The sequence below is a fragment of the Diorhabda sublineata genome, chromosome 3, assembly GCF_026230105.1.
Source record: "Diorhabda sublineata isolate icDioSubl1.1 chromosome 3, icDioSubl1.1, whole genome shotgun sequence".
Classification (NCBI taxonomy): domain Eukaryota; kingdom Metazoa; phylum Arthropoda; class Insecta; order Coleoptera; family Chrysomelidae; genus Diorhabda; species Diorhabda sublineata.
In genome coordinates, this window is record NC_079476.1 from 20,284,278 (window position 1) to 20,303,940 (window position 19,663).

The 19,663-nt window shown below is 32.6% G+C and overlaps 3 protein-coding genes across 3 annotated transcripts; 2 read left to right on the plus strand and 1 right to left on the minus strand.

The window, feature by feature from the left end:
• Positions 1-7,090: 7,090 nt before the first annotated feature.
• On the plus strand, positions 7,091-8,579 carry LOC130441838 (cysteine proteinase 1-like). The gene is made up of 2 exons (XM_056775647.1): positions 7,091-7,247; positions 8,298-8,579. The coding sequence occupies exons 1-2, from the start codon at positions 7,161-7,163 to the stop codon at positions 8,511-8,513; spliced, it is 303 nt and encodes a 100-aa protein (XP_056631625.1). The 5' UTR covers positions 7,091-7,160; the 3' UTR covers positions 8,514-8,579.
• Positions 8,580-11,625: 3,046 nt separating this feature from the next.
• On the plus strand, positions 11,626-16,986 carry LOC130441386 (cathepsin L-like proteinase). The gene is made up of 2 exons (XM_056775046.1): positions 11,626-11,783; positions 16,715-16,986. Exons 1-2 carry the CDS (start codon positions 11,685-11,687, stop codon positions 16,916-16,918), a joined length of 303 nt encoding a protein of 100 aa, XP_056631024.1. The 5' UTR covers positions 11,626-11,684; the 3' UTR covers positions 16,919-16,986.
• A 952-nt stretch (positions 16,987-17,938) lies between these two features.
• Positions 17,939-19,431, minus strand: LOC130441387 (cathepsin L-like proteinase). Its single transcript, XM_056775047.1, has 2 exons — positions 19,211-19,431; positions 17,939-18,189 (listed from the first exon to the last, which is right to left on the minus strand). Exons 1-2 carry the CDS (start codon positions 19,292-19,294, stop codon positions 17,986-17,988), a joined length of 288 nt encoding a protein of 95 aa, XP_056631025.1. The 5' UTR covers positions 19,295-19,431; the 3' UTR covers positions 17,939-17,985.
• Between the last annotated feature and the right edge of the window lie 232 nt (positions 19,432-19,663).

The following is a 19,663-nucleotide window of genomic DNA, read 5'->3' on the forward strand; positions in this document are numbered from 1 at the left end:
TAGCCAGTTGTGTAAATCTTTTTTAATCACTTGGTTGTGGGCAATTTTAATCTCTCTTTTTTCAAATGATTTTATATTTAAAATTTTGGTTTTCCTGGATAATGCACATTGCAAATTGCAATTAACTGTTAAGAGCTCACAACTTGGACCTACTATTGTATTTTGGGTGAAATTTATTGGAAAAATATTCTTGGAATTAAACTAAGACAAAAGTTCTAATGGCAAATAGGTAGCTACTTATCGAAAATAATCTTATGCTACACCTATATAGGTACTATCTAATACCATGGCTTTTGGCCTCTAAAAACCTTTTTCATTGATAAGACATATAATCAGGGTTCAGAATAATTCCCCGAAAATGGGTCGTTTGGATGAAGGATGAGAAAAGCTGAAAAACTTGCTAACTGTATTCCTATCCTTTGGTACCCTTCAAAGTAAAAAAAGTGAATATATACGATCAAAAAATTTTGACCCGCATTTTGTCACCCTGTAATAATTTTTTCAAAGATTTCATGTAACAAACCCACGGATCTAAATTATATACAGGGTATCTAGGATAGGTAGAAAACTGACAAATAATTGGGGTTTGCTTACTACAAAATATTCGTAACGCCATCTGTAGGTACCTACTCAAAACTAAGGGCGTTAAAAAAAAGGTATACACATTTTTTACGCTTTTGCCGGGACTACTGGCAACATTGTAATCAAGTTTTATACGAATATGTTTTGGATGTTTTGGGATGTTGATATATCCCGCGAATATTTTTTTTATCTGACTTTCATAGAAGACACTAGTTACACGGTTCGATTTAGAGGATTTTTTATGCATAATAGACCTCCATTGCATTTTGATAGAAGGTGTGGTAATTTGTTGAGCACCATTTTCCGAACCAATGGATTGGTAAAGGTATAGATCATTGATCGCCTCGATCTTGCAATTGTGTTCCTTTGAACTACACAGTTTGGTCGTAAGGTCGTCGAAAGAAAGAAGCCTGTGCTATAGATGTGAATTTACGTCCAGAATTGAAAGACAGAATTCAACTTCACTTTAATAACATAGCTGATAACGAACCATTTAAAAGATTAACGGATTCTGTAGGAAAAAGGATAGACTACGAGATCTGGCTATTAAATAACTCCGGAAACAGTGACCAAAACCAACCAAATTGTGCATGCAGATCGTCGAATGAGCATCCGGATGATTACTGAGGCTGTAAATGCCGATAAAGAAAAGGTTAGATTACACATGACAAAAGTCTGTGCGAAGCTAGTGCCCAAAAACTAACTGCTGACCAAAAGCTCTTGCGTTAACGGTTATAGCGTTATGTAGATATGTTAGATACCTTTTTCCTGCCAGAATTGCAAAACTGGCTATGTTTAAAGAACATAGTTCTAGTAGGACGGAGTAACCTCACACATGTCCAATAGAATGACTTTAAATTTGCTTCCAAGGCTTAACTCCTTTCGATTTTCATTTATAAATGAAAGGGTTACCCTGCCAAGCTTTCATTGTCGATTAACTATTCGTATAATTAAATGCCGTTAACGATCCAAATTATTTCTTCTTCTTCTTCTTCTTCTTGTAGTAGGACGAGGTCCTGTCAGGTCTGTCATCTGCCCTCTTGTGACGCCGATGTCCAGCTATCGTACCAGCGTTTTGAGGGCCTACCGATTGGGCGTCTTGTGTCTGGTTTCTGTGTTTTGGCCCATTTGGCAATCCGCTCTGGAGCCATTCGTTCTACATGGTCTCTCCATTGTCGGCGTCTTGCTCTTACCCATCTAACGACATCTTGTACTCCCAGTTCTCCTAAGGTATCTGTTTTGGGTATTCTATCGTGGAGTGTGGTACCCTTTATTGTTCGTAATATCTTCATCTCTGCTGTTCTCATTTTTCTCTTTGTTTGTGTTGTGTCTGCCCTTGTTTCTGCGGCATAGGTTAGTATGGGTCTGATACAGGTCTTGTAGATTCGCGTCTTACTTTCTATGCTCATATATTTATTTCTCCATATAATGTCCCGTAAATATCCCGATATTCGTCCGTTATGTTTCTGCTGCTCGTTGTTTCTACGCCCAAGTAGTTGAAATTCATTACTTGCTCTATAATGCGCTCATTTACTACCAACTTGCATCTTACTGGGTCTTTGGATATTACCATGCTTTGTGTTTTCTCGCATGAGATTTGCATGTTAAGTCTCTGTGCCGTCAGGTTAAATTTATGAAGGAGGCGTTGTAGATCGTCTTCATTTTCAGCTATAAGTATAGCGTCATCTGCGTAGCAAAGGATTCTCAGGCGACGGTTATTCATTTCGAATCCTGCATTAACTTCGTTTACGCTCTCAATTATTTGGTCCATTATTACGTTGAAAAGGCATGGGCTGAGGCTATCTCCCTGTCTTATGCCGGATATAATGCTTCTTGACGCCTTTTTGCTGGCGTAATATAAATATTGCGTCTATAGTGGATCTGTTTGGGCGGAAGCCTTGTTGCTCTTCTGAGATGCCTACCTTAGCAGTTATCTTATTTGCAAGTATCTTGGTAAATAACTTTAGCACACTACTAAGTAGCGTTATGCCTCTGTAATTCTTCGGATCTGATTTTAAACCTTTCTTGTATATAGGTATAGTTATACTAGTTCTCCATTCTTCGAGTATTACTCCAGTTCTTTCTATTTTATTGTACAGTTTTATTAATTCTTTTTCGATTTCTGGGCCCCCGTTCTTCAGTAGGTCATTTGGAATATTGTCTGTACTTGGTGATTTTCTATTCTTTAGTTTCTTTATGGTTGTTTGTACTTCTTCTAATGTGATGGCTTCTTCCTGTTCGTTTGGGGATGGCGGGTTTGCGACCTCTTCTTCGTCCCTGCTTCCGTTGTTATCATATAGGATCTCAAAATGTGCTGCCCATGTTTCCTGATTTATAACATTTATCACTATCTCCTCGTTGATTGGTTTCTTCCTTTTTCGTATCATGTTCCATATTTTTTTCTGCCCTCCGTACAAATCATGTTCCATTTCCACTGAGAAATTTTCCCAGTATGTTTTTTTCAGTTCTTTTATTGTGTTGATTGTTCTATTTCTCACTCTTTTATAGACTTCGCATTCTTCCTGTGTTCTATTGGTAATGTATTTTATGTACGCTTTCTTTTTTTAATTTGCCAATTCCTTAATTTCTTGAGTGAACCAGGGTTTATTGTGTGTTCTATTCGTGTCTATTGTTCTTTCTCCTAGGGATTCCTTTGCGCTGTTCTTTATGTTATTCTTTAGTTTCTCCCAGGCGGCTTCTACGTTGTCGGTTTCTTTTATAGGTTTTTGGACAATTTTTCCGCGGAGTCTGTTTTGATAGAGGTATTTAATGCTTTCATCCTTAAGCGACTCTATATTAAATTTCGATACGTAGTTGGGTGTTTTTCTTTTCTTTATTATGTGGGATACGCGGTATTTACACAATACTAAACCGTGTTGTGTGTCGATATTTGCCGATGTTAATACCCGTACGTCAAGTATCTGGGAGGGGTGGACTTTCCTGTTTGTAATTATGTAGTCAATAGTTGATTTTTGGCCTCTCGTGTTAGCGAAGGTGTACTTTTATTGTTCCTTATGATCAAAATATGTGTTGTTGATACGTAATTCGTTGAGGGCTCATACATCTATCAATATATCTCCGTTATCATTCACTGCTTCTTCGTTGAAACTATGCATGATTCCTGGGATAACTGTGTTTCCAATTCTTGAGTTAAAGTCGCCCATAATAAACACTTTGTCTTTACTGGGTATTTTGTTTAACGTAGCTTGCAAGACATCAAAAAAAGCTTCCCTTTCTTCTTTCGGTTTGCTTACATCCGGTGCATATATACTTAGTAGGTGTGTTCTTTCGTTGGCCAGCTCTACTGTTATCTGTATGATGCTATGACTTATATACTGTACTTCCTTAATATATTTTTCAAATTTTTTATTCACTAGTAACCCTACTCCTCCCCGTGCTCGCAAGTTCTTGTCGACTCCACTATAAAACAGTATGTAGTTTTGGTACCTTTGACTGCCATTGCCTTTCTTCTTAGTCTCTGAAAGTGCGCAGAAATCTATTTTGTTTTTCTCTATTTCTAAGACCACTTCATAGTCTTTGTTGCTCCATGATGTAATGTTCCAACTTCCGAGTCTTACTATGTTTTCTTTCCATATTCGTTTTTTCCGTTTTCGTGCCGTGTCGTCGTCAATGCTACGTCCAGTTTCCGAGGCTAATGTGACAGTTCTGTGAGCGTTTTTTCTTTTTACGAGGGGCAGGTTGCTGGCCTCACCCCTTAACCCTCCTCCTTTATCCGGGCTTGGGACCGGCAGTGATAGTCAATGGGCTACTCAATCCACCCATCAACCACCCAAATTATTTATTTTCAATAAATAAATCTCCAAATGCTGTATTGGGATGAATTAACTAATATTGTAATATGAACTCATAGCAAACATCAACTTTCTTATGAGACACTTAGTATTACTAATTACAATTCTACATCATTCTACAAATAAGTTACAAAGATATTTTCTTCTATCATTACAGCATTTCTCTTTGAGAAAATAACTTGATTGTTGGTGTAGTTGTAGTAAAAAAGAGTGTTTGTTGAGTATCAATATCAAGAATGATTCTAGAAATTCTTTAGTCGTATTGAAACCATGAAAACATATTTTTTGTAAAAGTTTTGATGAACAATTATTTTTGAAAAAAACGTATCATTTTTTTTCTACATTTGAATTTAATCGTTCTCCATCAAAAAAGAAATATTTTGAATTTGATTTTATAATCCCTTTTCCTTTCAAGAGTCTGCAGTAAATAAAGTAAGCCATACAAATATAATATGTGACTAAACTAATTACTACATTCACGGAAAATCTATAGAAATGTTTGCTATGTATTCTGGATTTTCTATTTGCGTTTAATAATTGTAGATATTAACGTAACTGTTTATTCAAATTAATAAAAACCAAGGATTTTTTCAGTAATACAAACACTTCACCTCTTATTCAAATATCACATGATAAACATATATTAAAAGTTATTGATGTGAAGAGAATATTAACGAGAATTCTAGCTCATAAGAAGATAAATTATTGGTGAATTTCATCCTGACTCGAATAAACATAGAGTAATTACATGTAATAACCCCTGGGTAGTTAATTGGTAATCTCAAAAAAATTTCACAGAACACTCCGAATATTGACAAAAAGATTTATGAATTGATAATAAATATTACACAACGAATAAACTACCAGACAAAAGTTTTTGCCTACCCCGTGTGCGACAAGTTAAAACTGGCAAGTACCGGATGATTTGTTTATTATTTTTCAACTGGCAATTATTTCTTCGGTGTTTATGTTTGTAGTTTAGTCTCAGCTAGCCCTGTGAGATGCAAGTGCGTGCTTTATACTTTTTGAATCATGACATCTTCTTGGGAATATCGTATACGAATTGTTTTCTTTCTGGTAAAAAACATGCATCCACCAGGGTCTTTGGCGATAGAAAACGTTCAGCGCGGCCTCGAAAAACCACAACCACTGAAGATGAACGTATTGTATTGATCAGTAAACGTAAAAATTTACCTTCCAGCATAACAACGATCCCTTGCATTCCTCGAAGCTGTGCAAACTGTATTTGGTAGAATTGGAAAGGAAGAATGTACTGAAAGATTTTGGCGTTACAGTCACCCAATCTTAACCCTATTGAGTAGTTGTGGGAGAAATTGGACAGGGAAGTTAGAAAGCAGTGACATCTTTGGAATATCTTCAAAAACCACGGGAACCAAATACAAGACGATTATTTGTCGAAATTGTTACAGAGAATGTCAAAATTGTGCACCGAAATAATTAAAGCAAAAGATGGTTACATCGATGAATCAAAAATTTAAATGTAACAATTAAGAGTCTAGTTTTATTATTAATATATTCTTTTCCTTAAAATATAAATATCAAATTCCATCCTATTGTTTTTTATTTTTGATTTAGTATCATTTCTCCAAAAATATTAGGTAACAACTTAATCAAATGACCTATTTTCGTTGGTTCACTTTCTGCCTAATCTGTTTTATTTAATTACGTTAACCTTTGGTAAGTTTATCGTCATTGTTGTTTTGAAAATAATATCACTTTCTTCATGTAACTCGCTAAATTTTTTTTTTTTTTTAATTTATAGGTACGTTTTATGATTAGTTGTAAATGACAAATACCAATTCATTAACTATTAGCTATCCGTCCCTGTACATATGTATATTAGGGCATATTATCTACATCTATGACTATCGTAGCGGCTGTATCAGCTTCATCGAATGTGCAGATTATATTACCCAAATGCAATATTATGCAGGGCAGTATTCATAATTTTTAGCCATGCTAATAACAATTGCAAGTTTGTTTTTAATTTTAATTTTCAGTCGTTTGCTAGTTGATTTTTGTTAGTATTTACAATAATCGAAGAGAAGTTACTTGTTATTATTTCTTACCATGCAGTGAAATGCATTTTGGTTTGACCAGGCGGAAGCCATTATAGTACTACACACTGGAACCAAAAACCGTTTGGTACATAATGTGTTGCATTTATGTTTAAAACTTCTTCTACTACTAATCGAGTGAAAAAGGCAACAAAAAGATATATGCTCACTGATTTAGATATTATAAAAAACGTAAAGAAAAGTTCAGACAGACAGACAGGCAGACAACTAAAAGGTTTGTGAATATCGCGTATAACATGTTATTAAGAAGAAAGATGGTTTTATCGTCTGTCCAATCTTCTTCGTCACTTATGGCATATTGTATCAGCCCTTAAAAATAACTCAATAAAATTATATCTTTCTATGAATGTATTGGTAATCAATAACTTCAAACTGTTAATCAATTTGAAACTTTTAACTAGTAACTTTCGCATGAATGTATAAAATTTTAAAACAAATAAAACTAATTTGTGAATATTTATTTGTATTATAAATTGTTTGATAGGAAATTCTTGAAATTGGATAACCTCAGTAGAGATAATCTGAGAGAAATTGATCATATCAATTTAACGAGGCCAGGGGTTATCAATATTTTTGTTCGTTTTCAGAATAAAATCATTCACCTTGTTGAAATTATCGACAGATTGAGATTTGCTTTCATATTGGCATCTTGAAGAAAATTTTCAAAATGATTTCCAAAATTATTTTAATATTCTTTGTATCCTTTGTTGTTGTTTATGCTTTGACTGAACAGGAACAATTTGAAGAATTTAAGGTAAGTAATATATCATTTTAATCTGAGTTAATTTATAATTATTAATTTGAATAGCTTTTATTTCTTGGAAAGAGTATTGGCCTCGTTACCGGTGATTTCCGAAAACCCAAACCAAAAACACCCTATTATGTTGGTTGGTTAAGTTGGTGAAATTTCTACAAAACTCTCAGATCAGCTTTGAATCTATGTCTTTGCTTAGAGAGTGACTATTGAAATGGATTGCTATGTCACATTTCTAACAGTTTCTTTTCAGTTTATTTCCTAGATGACTTGCGATGTATTTCTTTCGGGAAAGCGTTCGTACGGGAATAGTGAGTATTTGGCACCAGCTGATACTTCATAGCTAACTCTCGTGGTTTTCAAACTACCTGTATACCGTCGATGATATTATAATTCAAATGGCCAATCTTTCTTTCTACTTCACATAGTAGTGTCTTTTCTATGCTTATTTTCTTGATCATATCATCATTAGGAGGGTTCTGTGATATGAGATACTTGTTTAGAGAGGACAACTCTCTCTGCTTTCCAATTCCCTCATTACTTGCACCTTCCTTAGATATTCTGAGAATGGCCTCATCGGATATATTATCCATCGCCAGATCTAGAGGACTGAGATCTGTAATGATCTCCAATGTCCTACGAGGCTCTTAGCATCGGTGATTCACGCTCAAGCAAGTCTCTATACTTTCCTCGTGCTATCTAATTTACTTTGGTATGTTAGACTATCATCAAGAATTCCAATATAGATTCCCACTATATCTAACGTCATTCTGGGAGAGGAACCTAGAGTTTTGTTTTCCAAGTAATGGGAGTTTAATAGGCTGAATGGATCTTTTCTTTGTTTATGTTCGTACTATCCAAGTCTGTATGCTTGTTGTCTTGGTTTTCATGTAGTATCCTCAGTATTTGGATTCTTCTAATTGTTTTTGTATGAAGAGTCACCGATTCAAATTCTATCCTAATAAAATCTATACAAACAATGCATTCTGACGTTATATGCTGATGACTTTAATTGGCATAATTGCTAATATTTGGATATCTTCATTGCAGAAAAGTTTTAACAAACATTATACGCCGGAGGAAGAGCCACAACGTTTCGAGAATTTCAAAAATTCTTTGAAAAGAATCGCCGAACAAAACAAAAAATTTGCCGAAGGTAAAAGCACTCACTCCGCTGGTATCAATCAATTTTCTGATTTATCTGAACAAGAATGGTCACAACGTAACCATGGTCTTAGACCACATGGTCAGCAACACGGAAATTAACACATTACATTTTTAGATTAAGTTTTTTGGTCAAAAGTTGTATAATAAAATTTATTTTTCTTTAAACATGATTTTTTTATAAAAATATATTTACTTTATACAGACCAGACTTTATAGATAATAATGAAATTATCATAATTAACTTGTTACTTTAATTGATAGAGAGAGAGAGAGAGAGTTTCGTTGGTTAAGGTTTGGTAGGATAAGGAGGATTTTTGTAAGGAGTGGGGTTTGTTGGAGTATGCCCTGATATAAGAATAGTTCCTCTGCAGGGCTGGGATTGTGGTGGTTGCGTGGGGTTGTGTTTGTCCAATTATTTCTGAAGGGAGATTTTGGCCAGAAGCAAACGAAAATGTAAGCAAAAAAGGCTCATCTTGGTTTGGTTTTTTTTATTTCTTGAGCAATTTATATATTTTTGAATGAATATTGTGTTTTTTTGTTTATTATAAATTTAATAGAGGGCCGGCAGATACAGCTGCGGCTGCATTATTCCCTATCGTCGGCCATTTGGCTGGAGAACCGGTTCACCAGGCTGCAGGGAAACCGCAGAAAACCTGCAACACTGACGATAAGTTGATATCAAATAATTGAGTCTACGTCCTTATGGGCATTTTGCTTATAATCTTAAAAATCACCTAATGAGTAGATTTGTCAAATGAACTAACTAGAATTTATGCAACCGGGTGCGCTTGGTCTATTCTCTAATCGCCTAACGAGTATCGAAGGGAAGCGAAAAGCATGTCAAAAAATGAGAAAATTGGGTTACATTAGTTTTTAAAAGAGAATTTGTGGAAATTTCTAATAATTTCCATAACAACGCAGTTGTCCTAAAGTATTTGTGGCAATTGGTTGCATTCGAAGTCATGAACTGACGTGCTGGAGAAGGCGCTAAAATGATAAATTGTGAAAAATTTCCTGTAGGTAAGAGCTAGGGCCTCATCATGCAAACGAAGTCTCAATATGTGCATCGTAAATTCTAATAAGTAAATGTAAACCACTAATATCTGTGATTAAAACCCACAATTGTATAAAATGACTCATATTGTTGAGCAATTTCATAGTTTCAAGGAAAACTACTGAAAAACATAAAACGTGAACCCAAAATAAACACCAGAGCAAACATAACGGCAGACATAACACGTTATTAAAATATTTTAGTAATTAATCTCAAAGAAACAAAACAGTAATATTATATACGTATAGTTCCTGGTAAGAATTGTTAAGCAATTTCCATATGATAAAGATTACTATCTCTAATAGTAAATAAGAAGGGTATTATTACGAACAAAATACCATAAACAATAAAATAGTAGACAAAAATTTGATTGGAAAATTGAAAACTCTTGAATCTGAAGCGAATATAAAAAATATAATTATGAAATACTTTCAGGATCAGAAAGTAAACAGATCGGAATAATGGGCTAATACGAGTAGTTAACGGATTGAAGCCTGATTGTCAAAAAGTATTGAAAAATTTTACTAGAAATCACATACATTCCATCCTTGATTTTCTAAGTCCACCTCTGCTTTTTCTAGCCTCTTTGCTCTGGGCCTATCCCTTCTTCCACCTCCTGGATCCCATTGTAGCATTGTCCATAGCTACTGTGTCTTCGCCCGTACTGAAAAAAATTTATGTTTTCAACTTCCCCTTCAAGTTCTTCTTTTACATTACATTTACTGCTGTCTTTATTCATTTTAATCAATCTTTACATTACTTTAGTATTGGTCTTGTAATTGCTTTGTTAATATTTGTTATGGAATTTTGTTTGTCAGCCTTTTCATATTTGCATTCTAATATATTTTGTTTTTCTACTTCTGATCCTCATTCTCTATTGCTGCATTTTACTTTTTCTTTAGTCACATTTTCCAGATTAATCGTATTCCAGTTTATTGATAGTGAATTCTCATTTGCTTGTTCATTAGACTTGCATTTTATTTCATTCATAGTCACTGCAATTTGTCTTCTCAGTTTCTTTCCTTTATCTTGGTCTTTTACTAAAAGTAATATATCCTTTCTCGTTATTATTTCGAGTACTTCTTCAGTCTTCTCATATATATTATTATTATCTTCCTTTTATGCCCATTCGCTGGGGACAAATACATTTACTAGATTGGTTTTGCTTCATCTTTAGTTGTAACAGTCTTTCTTTTGTTAAATTGGAATAACTGGATTTGCGAATTTTGTTTAATAATCGGAAATGATATGATGCGTTATCCATAACAATAACTAAATTTGACGGAATTTTGGTAGGACCTGATAAGTGAACCATTTTTCAAATATTACGCTTATGTCGCCGTGGTAATCAAGATTGGAAAATACAAATGGTAAACAATCGTCTTTCCCGCCGGTATGAAGAATAAATTCGCGTTTCTCGTCGAGATACAAGAATTACGAACCTTGCCATATTCACCTACGTTGTGTGTAGCAAACAATTTTTCGTCCAAATACACTATATATCTGCCTCAGTATGTTTTTCAGTAGTCTTATCGAATTTTGACGATACGAAATAACTCCATAATAATCATTTTGTTATCAAGTTCTTTATGTTTAAAACCACACATCTAATATTTGTAATCAATGTCTGGCCCTTAAACATATTTAAAATAACCCTTTGACATTGGACAAGTAAATCTCTATTCTTAAATCTAAAGCTATCGACTGACTTCCAAACTAATTTTTTCTCATTATTCTACACTCTAATATAATATCATTTCAAATGGTAAATCGTTGATAATAAAAACTCTAAAATTGAACCCAAAAATCGTAAAGTAAACCAAGATCCGAAAAACTAATTATTAGTCTGCGAACCGCCACTGTTAACAGTCTTGAAAATATCAACTGGCTTTTGTAATCTGGACACTTCCAGGAGGCAATAAATATAAACAAATATGAAACAAAATCATATGAATGTTTTCTTAAAAATGTTTTATATACTAATTTTTGCGAAAATGTATGATATTTTACATTGAAGACTATAGATATAATTGTAAATATTTGTTTTAATCACAACCAAATTCTTAAAATTGAGTGACCTTAGTCAGATAAGCTGATAACTATATTTTCCGAAATAATGAAAGTGACGGGACAGTAGGTTATCAATATTTTTATCAATTCTCACTATAAAATCATTGATTTTTCATTACACGCGACATAGGCAACATTTACCGTCAATGTTTATTTCCAAAATGATTTCAAAAATTGTTCTATTTCTATTCGTCGTTGTTGTTGTCAGTGCTTCTACTGATCGCGAACAATTTGAAGAATTCAAGGTAAGTATTCAAAGTAAATAGCATTAGTATGAAACCTGCTATTTATTTTGTAATAATTTATTTTAATGTGTATTCGTCATCAAATTTTCAACTTTTGTTTTATTTCCATGTACATTTATGGAGATTTTTTCACCAAATTGAAAGTTATTTTGTTCCGTTAAATATTGAATTATTGAAAAATGTTGTATGAAACAACAAAGCTATTGAATACAGTCTAGAAGGGCTGGGCTGATCCCTTTACTCCGCCCATTATTTATTCATTAGAGTTTACACATTTTTCCCGACGATGTTATAGCATAATGATCGAAAAATTGTTCACCACACAAAAGTTCTCTACGTTTTGGAAACAGTTGGTTATCACTGAGCTACAAATCTGAAGAAAATATTAGATGCTCAACTGAACTATTACAGCTGTCGCAATAGCGAGCCTGTGATTGAGTGCGTTTCCATTCTATACTTTGTAATTACATCATACATGACTCATCCACTGTTACTAGACTTGAAAAAAAATTTTGTCTAGTCTTCACTGCGTTATAACATGATTGCAAATATCTTTACGAGTTTGTTTATGTTCATCTATTAAAATTCGTGGTACAGACAGTTTTTTCATGTTCAGTTCGACGGTAAGTATATTATATACCACACATTTCAACAATTCATTTAATAGTCACACGTCAATCTTTGCAACAGGTAATTTTGGACTTTTGTTTGTCAATGCACAGCAGTTTATCATATTTAAATTTATAAAACCACCTAATCACTATGGCATCTGATACTGTAAATTTTCCTATTGCATTCAACAAATCTTTGTAAATTGTTGGGTCAACTCTTCCAAACTCTTCCAAAGTATGTGACCACCGAGAATTTCTCGACATGATCCATTTTGATACTGAGATGTGACTCTCTCGGGCTTCTACTCTTGGCACCTTTCAACGTCATGTCTCTGTATATAATCAGTTACGGGATTCTAAATATTTTTTTATTCACAAAATAGGTCAGGGGTGGTCAACATTGAGTACATGCACATTATTTATTAACTACTACCCGGATTCAATATTACATATCCACATTTATTTCACTTAAGCTTGTAGTTATATAAGTACTGAATATGTGTAAATTTGAAACGAATTAATTGACATGTTTTTGAGATATAATGGCAGTAGTTTGTGAAAGACACTTTTGAAAGTTATTGTTAATAATTCATGATAAAGAAATATTTTTCGCACGAACCTTCATCTTCTCCGATGTGTCTGGATCTCCACTGGTTAAGAATAATACAAAAAAAAGCTGGGTATAGCAGAAAAATGATAATCGGTGCTAAAGTCAATACTGCCAAGTCTAGCTGAATCTAATCACGATTCGTTAACCGCCTCCGTTAACTTATTTTTAAGGTTTTTATGGTAGGAAAAGAGTATTTAAAAACATTTTGAAACAACTAGGAGATTGTTCGAAAATCAAAGAACGCTCAGATTTGAGACTACAGCTTACCAATATTGCACCAGACTCCTAGATTGGTTGAAAGTCACTAGGTTCATTCATAACTGATTTTCTTCGTTTTTATGTTCATTGAAATATGGGAAGATCTGTTTTGACATGGCTTCTCATTTTTAGTTTTATAAGTAGACAGAAGTAATTTCTTATTCGTTTTTATTCGAATTCATTATTGTTATTATTTGATTTGAACCATTTGATTGAAGTTAAGAGATAGATATTTGTTGATAGTTATAAGAAATGTCATAATGGTAAAGTTGTCGTGAATGAAGATGATTACATATTGAGTTTGACAGTGACAATCAAAAGAAGTATTAATATTATATCAAAATCATCAGTACATCAGTATTTAGGACATGAAAAATTGTTATTAGATGCCAACAATTTTTTTATTGTATTTTTTACATATTTTATCACATTTTTTTGGAAGCCGTCTCAATATCGTTCTATTACTAATTAAGTTCAATACGAATAAAACCAAGAGTGTAGTAAAGTAACGGGTGCGGAGGAAATCCAGTCAAAAAAGTTAGTTTATTTTAACTTAGTTATCGCGAGTAGCTATTGATGGAATGAATTTAATTTGGTTGGATATTACATTGACATTCGTATGTTCCACAAAATATTTTCTCAGACCGAATGTCAAAGCTGTTTCAATACTTTGAAAAAATTCATTTTAAACGTGACATGTCATATTTATTATCTTGAAATCATGGAACTTAATAATAAATTGGCAGAAAACAGGATGCTATTATTTCTAATAGTTTAAGTAGAAGTGAAGAAAATATTATACAAGGACAGTTGATGACACAGATAACAATCAGTTGAAGGTTGAATTCAAATAGGATAGGATTCATTAAATAACACGGAAAAAATACTGAAAAAGTAAAAACCGATATACCTAACGATTAAAATATTTTATATTGAAAAAATGACAATATTCCAATAACAAAAATAAGCTCAATTCGATCTATTACTATTTGTAGAGTATTTATTATAACAGAATCAAAATCTAATAGACTATATAGAGAACATTTTTTTCAAGTTTATTGAAGAAATAAAAAGCTGTTACATTACCGAAATTCGCTACAATACATTCAAATACAGAGTAGACTTTAGTCCACCCCGATATTTGATAGTTCTCATCAGATATGAGATTTTTCTTCTATTTATCATGTGTCAACCCCTTTCGTTTTATTTTCCTAAGCCTCTTACAACCTAATACGGAAATTATATGGCAGAATATCAGAGAAGCATTCAGGTGTAGTATTCAGATCGTTATGGTTTTTTTAAACACAAGTTCGAATTATTTTAGGTTGTCACACATCTTAAAACTGAAACTCACATGGTTTGTTATAGTGACATTTATTTCTTTCACATCAAAAGTGAATTTAGTCCAGGAACTAAAAATTTTAACCTGAGACTAAAAACCAATAGAAATGATTTTTGTTATACAAGATGTTATTAAACACTACTTTAAAAAAATTGTGCTGCACGCGAGCGGCTATGGAAACTGGGGAAAACTCCGGAAAATTGGTGTTTTGTCAATAGCATGGAAGGGGTTGAAAATGTTCATATAATGTATATGAACATGAAACATCTGCACAAAAAAGATCTCAACATATTTTTCCGAAAAATGCTTCCTTTACGAGATAATGAGGTATAATTGACTTACGTGATGCTCGACTAAAATCTCTTTCCCTCCTTTTTGGGTGAAAAAATAGACGGGATTTTGAAGGAAAATTCTTTAGCAATTGATTAGATGTAAACTGCCGTCAAACGTAGTTTCTATTTGTTATCCAAAGCTGAAATAATTACGTTCAATAAATAAACAATGTAATTTTACTAATTTTTTATATTTTTGACTGGATTATTTTGACAAGCAGAGTTTGTTCCAGGAAATAGGTCAAAATTGAAAAAATGAAAGAAAACATTCATTCCTACCTTTCTTTGGCCAAATTCAATCACATTTTTTTAAACATGTTGTTTTTTAGTTTGCTCATTTTTTCTGATCTTGACATAAAAATATCAAAATGCAGATTTCCAAAAAAGGCCATTTGTCACTCTAGTCACAAGACCCTGCTCTTTCAGAATATGCATCTAAAAACGTGCCATAACAAAGTTACATTCATCTTTTTGTACACTTTCCCGAAATTTTATCATTATGAGAATCCGTATTTCAGAGGCTGCTCTTGCTTGCAGTGACCTTCAATTTTTTTTTTGTAATCTGAGATCAGTTTTATTTTGAAATCCCCAACGACGATTTCTCACACGATTAACGAGCCGACATGTTGATATTTGAATAATTGAATAAAGATGATGTACGTCAGGAGATTACTCACCATCATTTCATAAATTAATAAATTAACACATCTTCAGTCATTTTGGTTAGTACTAGTAATTTTTTTCTTTTTTTTTCCACTTATTCCAATTTCTTATTGGAACTCTAGATAATAAACGATTATGCTGCAATTTTTTGGAATACAGATAACGAATTCACAAAGTTACAACCCAATTAACTTAAACTTGCGCATCTCACCTCTCGCATCAGGGGTCCGTTATTGAACAACATTACTTCAGGGCTCCATATCTCCAAAATGTAGGTAACTTTTTCGTGAGGATTTTCAAGCTCTAAATACTTGTTGCTATACATTCTCAATCCCTTCCACATTATTAACAAAATTCCAATTTTTAGAGTTTTTCCGGTGGTTTTCCCCATTTTCCATGACCGATCGCATGCAGAACATTTTTTTCATAAAGTACTTGTAGACCAAAAATCATTACTATTTTTTAATGACAGGTTTTAGTAAAATTTTGGCTACAGGGCCTGGTCTAATTGTCAAGTAAGGAAGGTCAACTGAATTATTGTTGTGAATAAAACATTTTCAATTAATATTGAATAAATGCATTAGATGTTCAAAATTACACAATTACATTCTCTGACGCGCGTTTAGACAACCAAATTATAGACAGTTTTATTGTGCGTATTGGCGTAGTAGTAGCGAAAACGGTTCCAGAAATTTCGACTCAACTATTCATCCAGACTTTCGTACACTTGTAGAGTCACTATTCGAAAATACGCTAAAGGTTTCGAAGCATTTTGATTGAATTCAATCCGATCCATTGCATAGAAAAAGTTGATCAAGTATTGTCTTACACCTCTACTGTCTTATGATCATCTTTTGTGTACCTATTATGATTTTGAATTATGTCTGTGAAAGAGGGATTAATAGTGATATGAGGTGTGCTCCTATGTTCAAGAATTTTGATAGATTCCATATATTCAATATAAGAGCTCATTGTATATTTTTTTCGTGGAATATTCCGCTAATAACGGTAACTGAGATAATTATTCCATCATTTTATTCCATTTTACATTTGCACATTGTATAGTTTAGAATCTACAATCACTATAAATGCTATTATTTTTTTATTTATTTCAGAAAAATTTCAACAAACACTATACACCTGAAGAAGAAGAAATCCGTTTCCAGAATTTCCAAAATAATTTGAGGAAAATCGCCGATCAAAATCAAAAAGCTGCTTCAGGCCAAAGCACTCACACATCAGGTATCAACCAATTTGCCGATTTATCTGAACAAGAATGGTCCCATCGTAACCATGGTCTCAGACCACATCATCATTAAAAGTCTAAAGCTGTGTTTTGGAAACTACTCATAAATATTTCAAATTACAATAAATTAATTCAAGTGTATATATTTTTTTTTTCAAATTTCAGACGATTTGTCTGAATAGATACGAAATATTCCTAATGACTCGGTTAAATCCGGAAAAAAATTATTACTATTACAAAATTCACCGATAAAGTAGGTTAGTTTAAGAAGAAGAGGGTTTGTCTCACTTCGAAATTCAATCTTGAAAGAATCGATTGAAGAGATTTCACTCAAATCGTTTACTAAAAATTGACGATGAAAGCAGTTGATATCTCTAGACCATACCGTGGCGCCTATTTTTTTAAAACTACTATTTTAGTTTGAAATTTTTCAAAATTTCAATAATTTGTTGTTATTGAAACAAAAAGTACAAATACCGCAAGCATCGAGGGCTTATTGGAAACTATTATCCAAGATAACAGATTCCATAACAGACGTGACGTTCCATTTTCTGTGGTTTCTGCGGTTAACAAAGGACCATTGTTGAATATTTATTTGAAATTCACTCATTCACTTGAATTTGTCACTAGCGGCGCTAATGAGGATTAAAGTTTACAAAATGTCATATCAATTTCAATAATGCATAATCGTCAAAGATGAGATTTTTTTAAAAATACACGAATATTTTGAAGGGATATAATTGTCTCTGCTATTCTCTACTAACCACTGGTTGCCTTTATGAAACTTTTGTTTTCGTACAACACTGCTGCATATAATTATCACATAAGCACTTTTACGTAACTAGAAAATGATTTTTATTTACTTTGTTTACATGCGTATAATTATAAATTTTGACAGCTTTACTTATCTTGATTCCGTTTTAAATCGTGTGGAACACTATAAATTTCTCATATTTACAAATTATGTAAAAACTTCTAATAATTTTAAAATTTTACAATATCAATCAAGAAGATCAAGAATTAGTATTATGTATCTTTCTATTCTAAATGTTAAAATTAAACAAAGTATAATGTTAAAATTAATAAAAGTATAATGTATTTAAATTTTATTCCATAAATATTCTGGGAAAATTAAGTAGATTATTGTAAAGGTTTTAATCCATGATTTCTGTTTGCCCATTCATTTGACGAAAGATCAGCGAATTGATTGATACCAACGGACGAGCTCACTTCTCCATTCGCGAATTTTTGGTTTTGTTCTTTAATGTATCTCAAGTTAGATTGGAAAATTCTAAACCTTTGCTGCTCTTCCTCTGGAGTTGAGTATATTTTCTGGAACTTATTCTGAAAATGATGAAGAATTAGTGAACACAAATCACATAAAATAATCGTTATCGTTAAAATTCTCAATAAGCATCTCTCAAACAGAAATATTTGATATTGAAGAATGTGTGGAATTTAACCTTGAAATTATTGGAAATCAAAATAAATAGTGATTCATTTTGATTGATATTGAGCTACCTATTTCAAGTTTCTAGTTACTCATGAAAATATAAAGTACTGCCTCCTCCCTAGCAAAAGCTGACAAATGAATCCAGAGGGGTAGAAAGAAACACCAAATCATCTGTTTCTAGAACCTCGCTATTTCAAGGAACGCAAAAAATGTTTATAACTTCGGTCCTTCAGTTATTTCTGTATTCCATTTCCTTTGGGCCTAACTCTCCTCTTCTTTTTGTTTATTTCCGTTTCCAATATCACTTCAACTGTTCTACCCTTCTTCATTCTCACAAGTATCCACATCTTCTTAACTGTTGTTGTTCGGTTTTTTTTGTACCGTACTCACATTTAATTCACGTCAATTTGTATCGGCTTTTTATTTAATCTCGTTACTCCTGTTATTTTTTCAATACTTTCCACCTACCACGTTGTTATGTGCTACTTCAAACTTTTGATTAGCACCCATTCTCAACCATAGATCAGCATGGGTAAATTTTCGTTTTTGTACGTTTCGTTATCTCTTGTTAGTTGAAAAATACTCGGTACAGAGCTGAGTATGTGGACATTATTTTGTTTACTCTTTCTTATTTTTTCTTCTTTGCTCCATTGTTCAGCTATTTCTTCCGTAATTGATAGAAAAAATAATGGGATTAGAACGGATCATTGTCTTATTCCTTTTTTCTATTTTCTATATAGTTTCATATGGTATCTACCGCCTGTCTTAGATGTATTGTAATTCGGCGGCGTTAACCTTCAATGGAATTGAAAGAATTCTCTATTAATTGACATTAAACAATAACACATATGACGGATTACGCGAGAAATAGTAAATAGTAAACATTCTTTAGAAGTAATTGCACAAACTTACCTTGAAATTAGCAAATTCTTCTTCATCAGTTAAACCATATGCTACCATTATAACTGCACACATTAGGAAATATTTAATGAACATTTTTAAGTATAAAAAGAAAATTTTGTGGACAAGGTGAATACATAAACTCAACTAAATAATTTCAGAATCACTTTATATTTTTATAGGTGGAATCTAGGAAGATCTCTGGTATATAATAATAAAATTCAAACAACCTTGAATTAATGGTAAATTGCTGTTTTCACAAAATGCCACCGATAATATTTAACACATTATATTTTGACATACTAATAACGTTCCAAATTAAGTACCAGGAAAAATTTAATGACTGAATGACTGATTTTAAAATGAATGTTTATAAATAAATAATAATTACAGAATGCACAATGGTCAGTGTTGATATTGGTATGTATATCTAAACTGAATATATTATTGAACATTCAAAGGACG

Bases quoted from the DNA above. Each gene is read 5' to 3' on its own strand.
- LOC130441386 (XM_056775046.1), top strand. From the start codon at position 11,685: ATGTTTATTTCCAAAATGATTTCAAAAATTGTTCTATTTCTATTCGTC. The intron at 11,784-16,714 runs GTAAGTATTCAA...TATTTATTTCAG, and splicing joins AACAATTTGAAGAATTCAAG to AAAAATTTCAACAAACACTA.
- LOC130441387 (XM_056775047.1), bottom strand. From the start codon at position 19,294: ATGTTCATTAAATATTTCCTAATGTGTGCAGTTATAATGGTAGCATAT. The intron at 18,190-19,210 runs GTAAGTTTGTGC...CATCATTTTCAG, and splicing joins AAGAATTTGCTAATTTCAAG to AATAAGTTCCAGAAAATATA.
- LOC130441838 (XM_056775647.1), top strand. From the start codon at position 7,161: ATGATTTCCAAAATTATTTTAATATTCTTTGTATCCTTTGTTGTTGTT. The intron at 7,248-8,297 runs GTAAGTAATATA...TCTTCATTGCAG, and splicing joins AACAATTTGAAGAATTTAAG to AAAAGTTTTAACAAACATTA.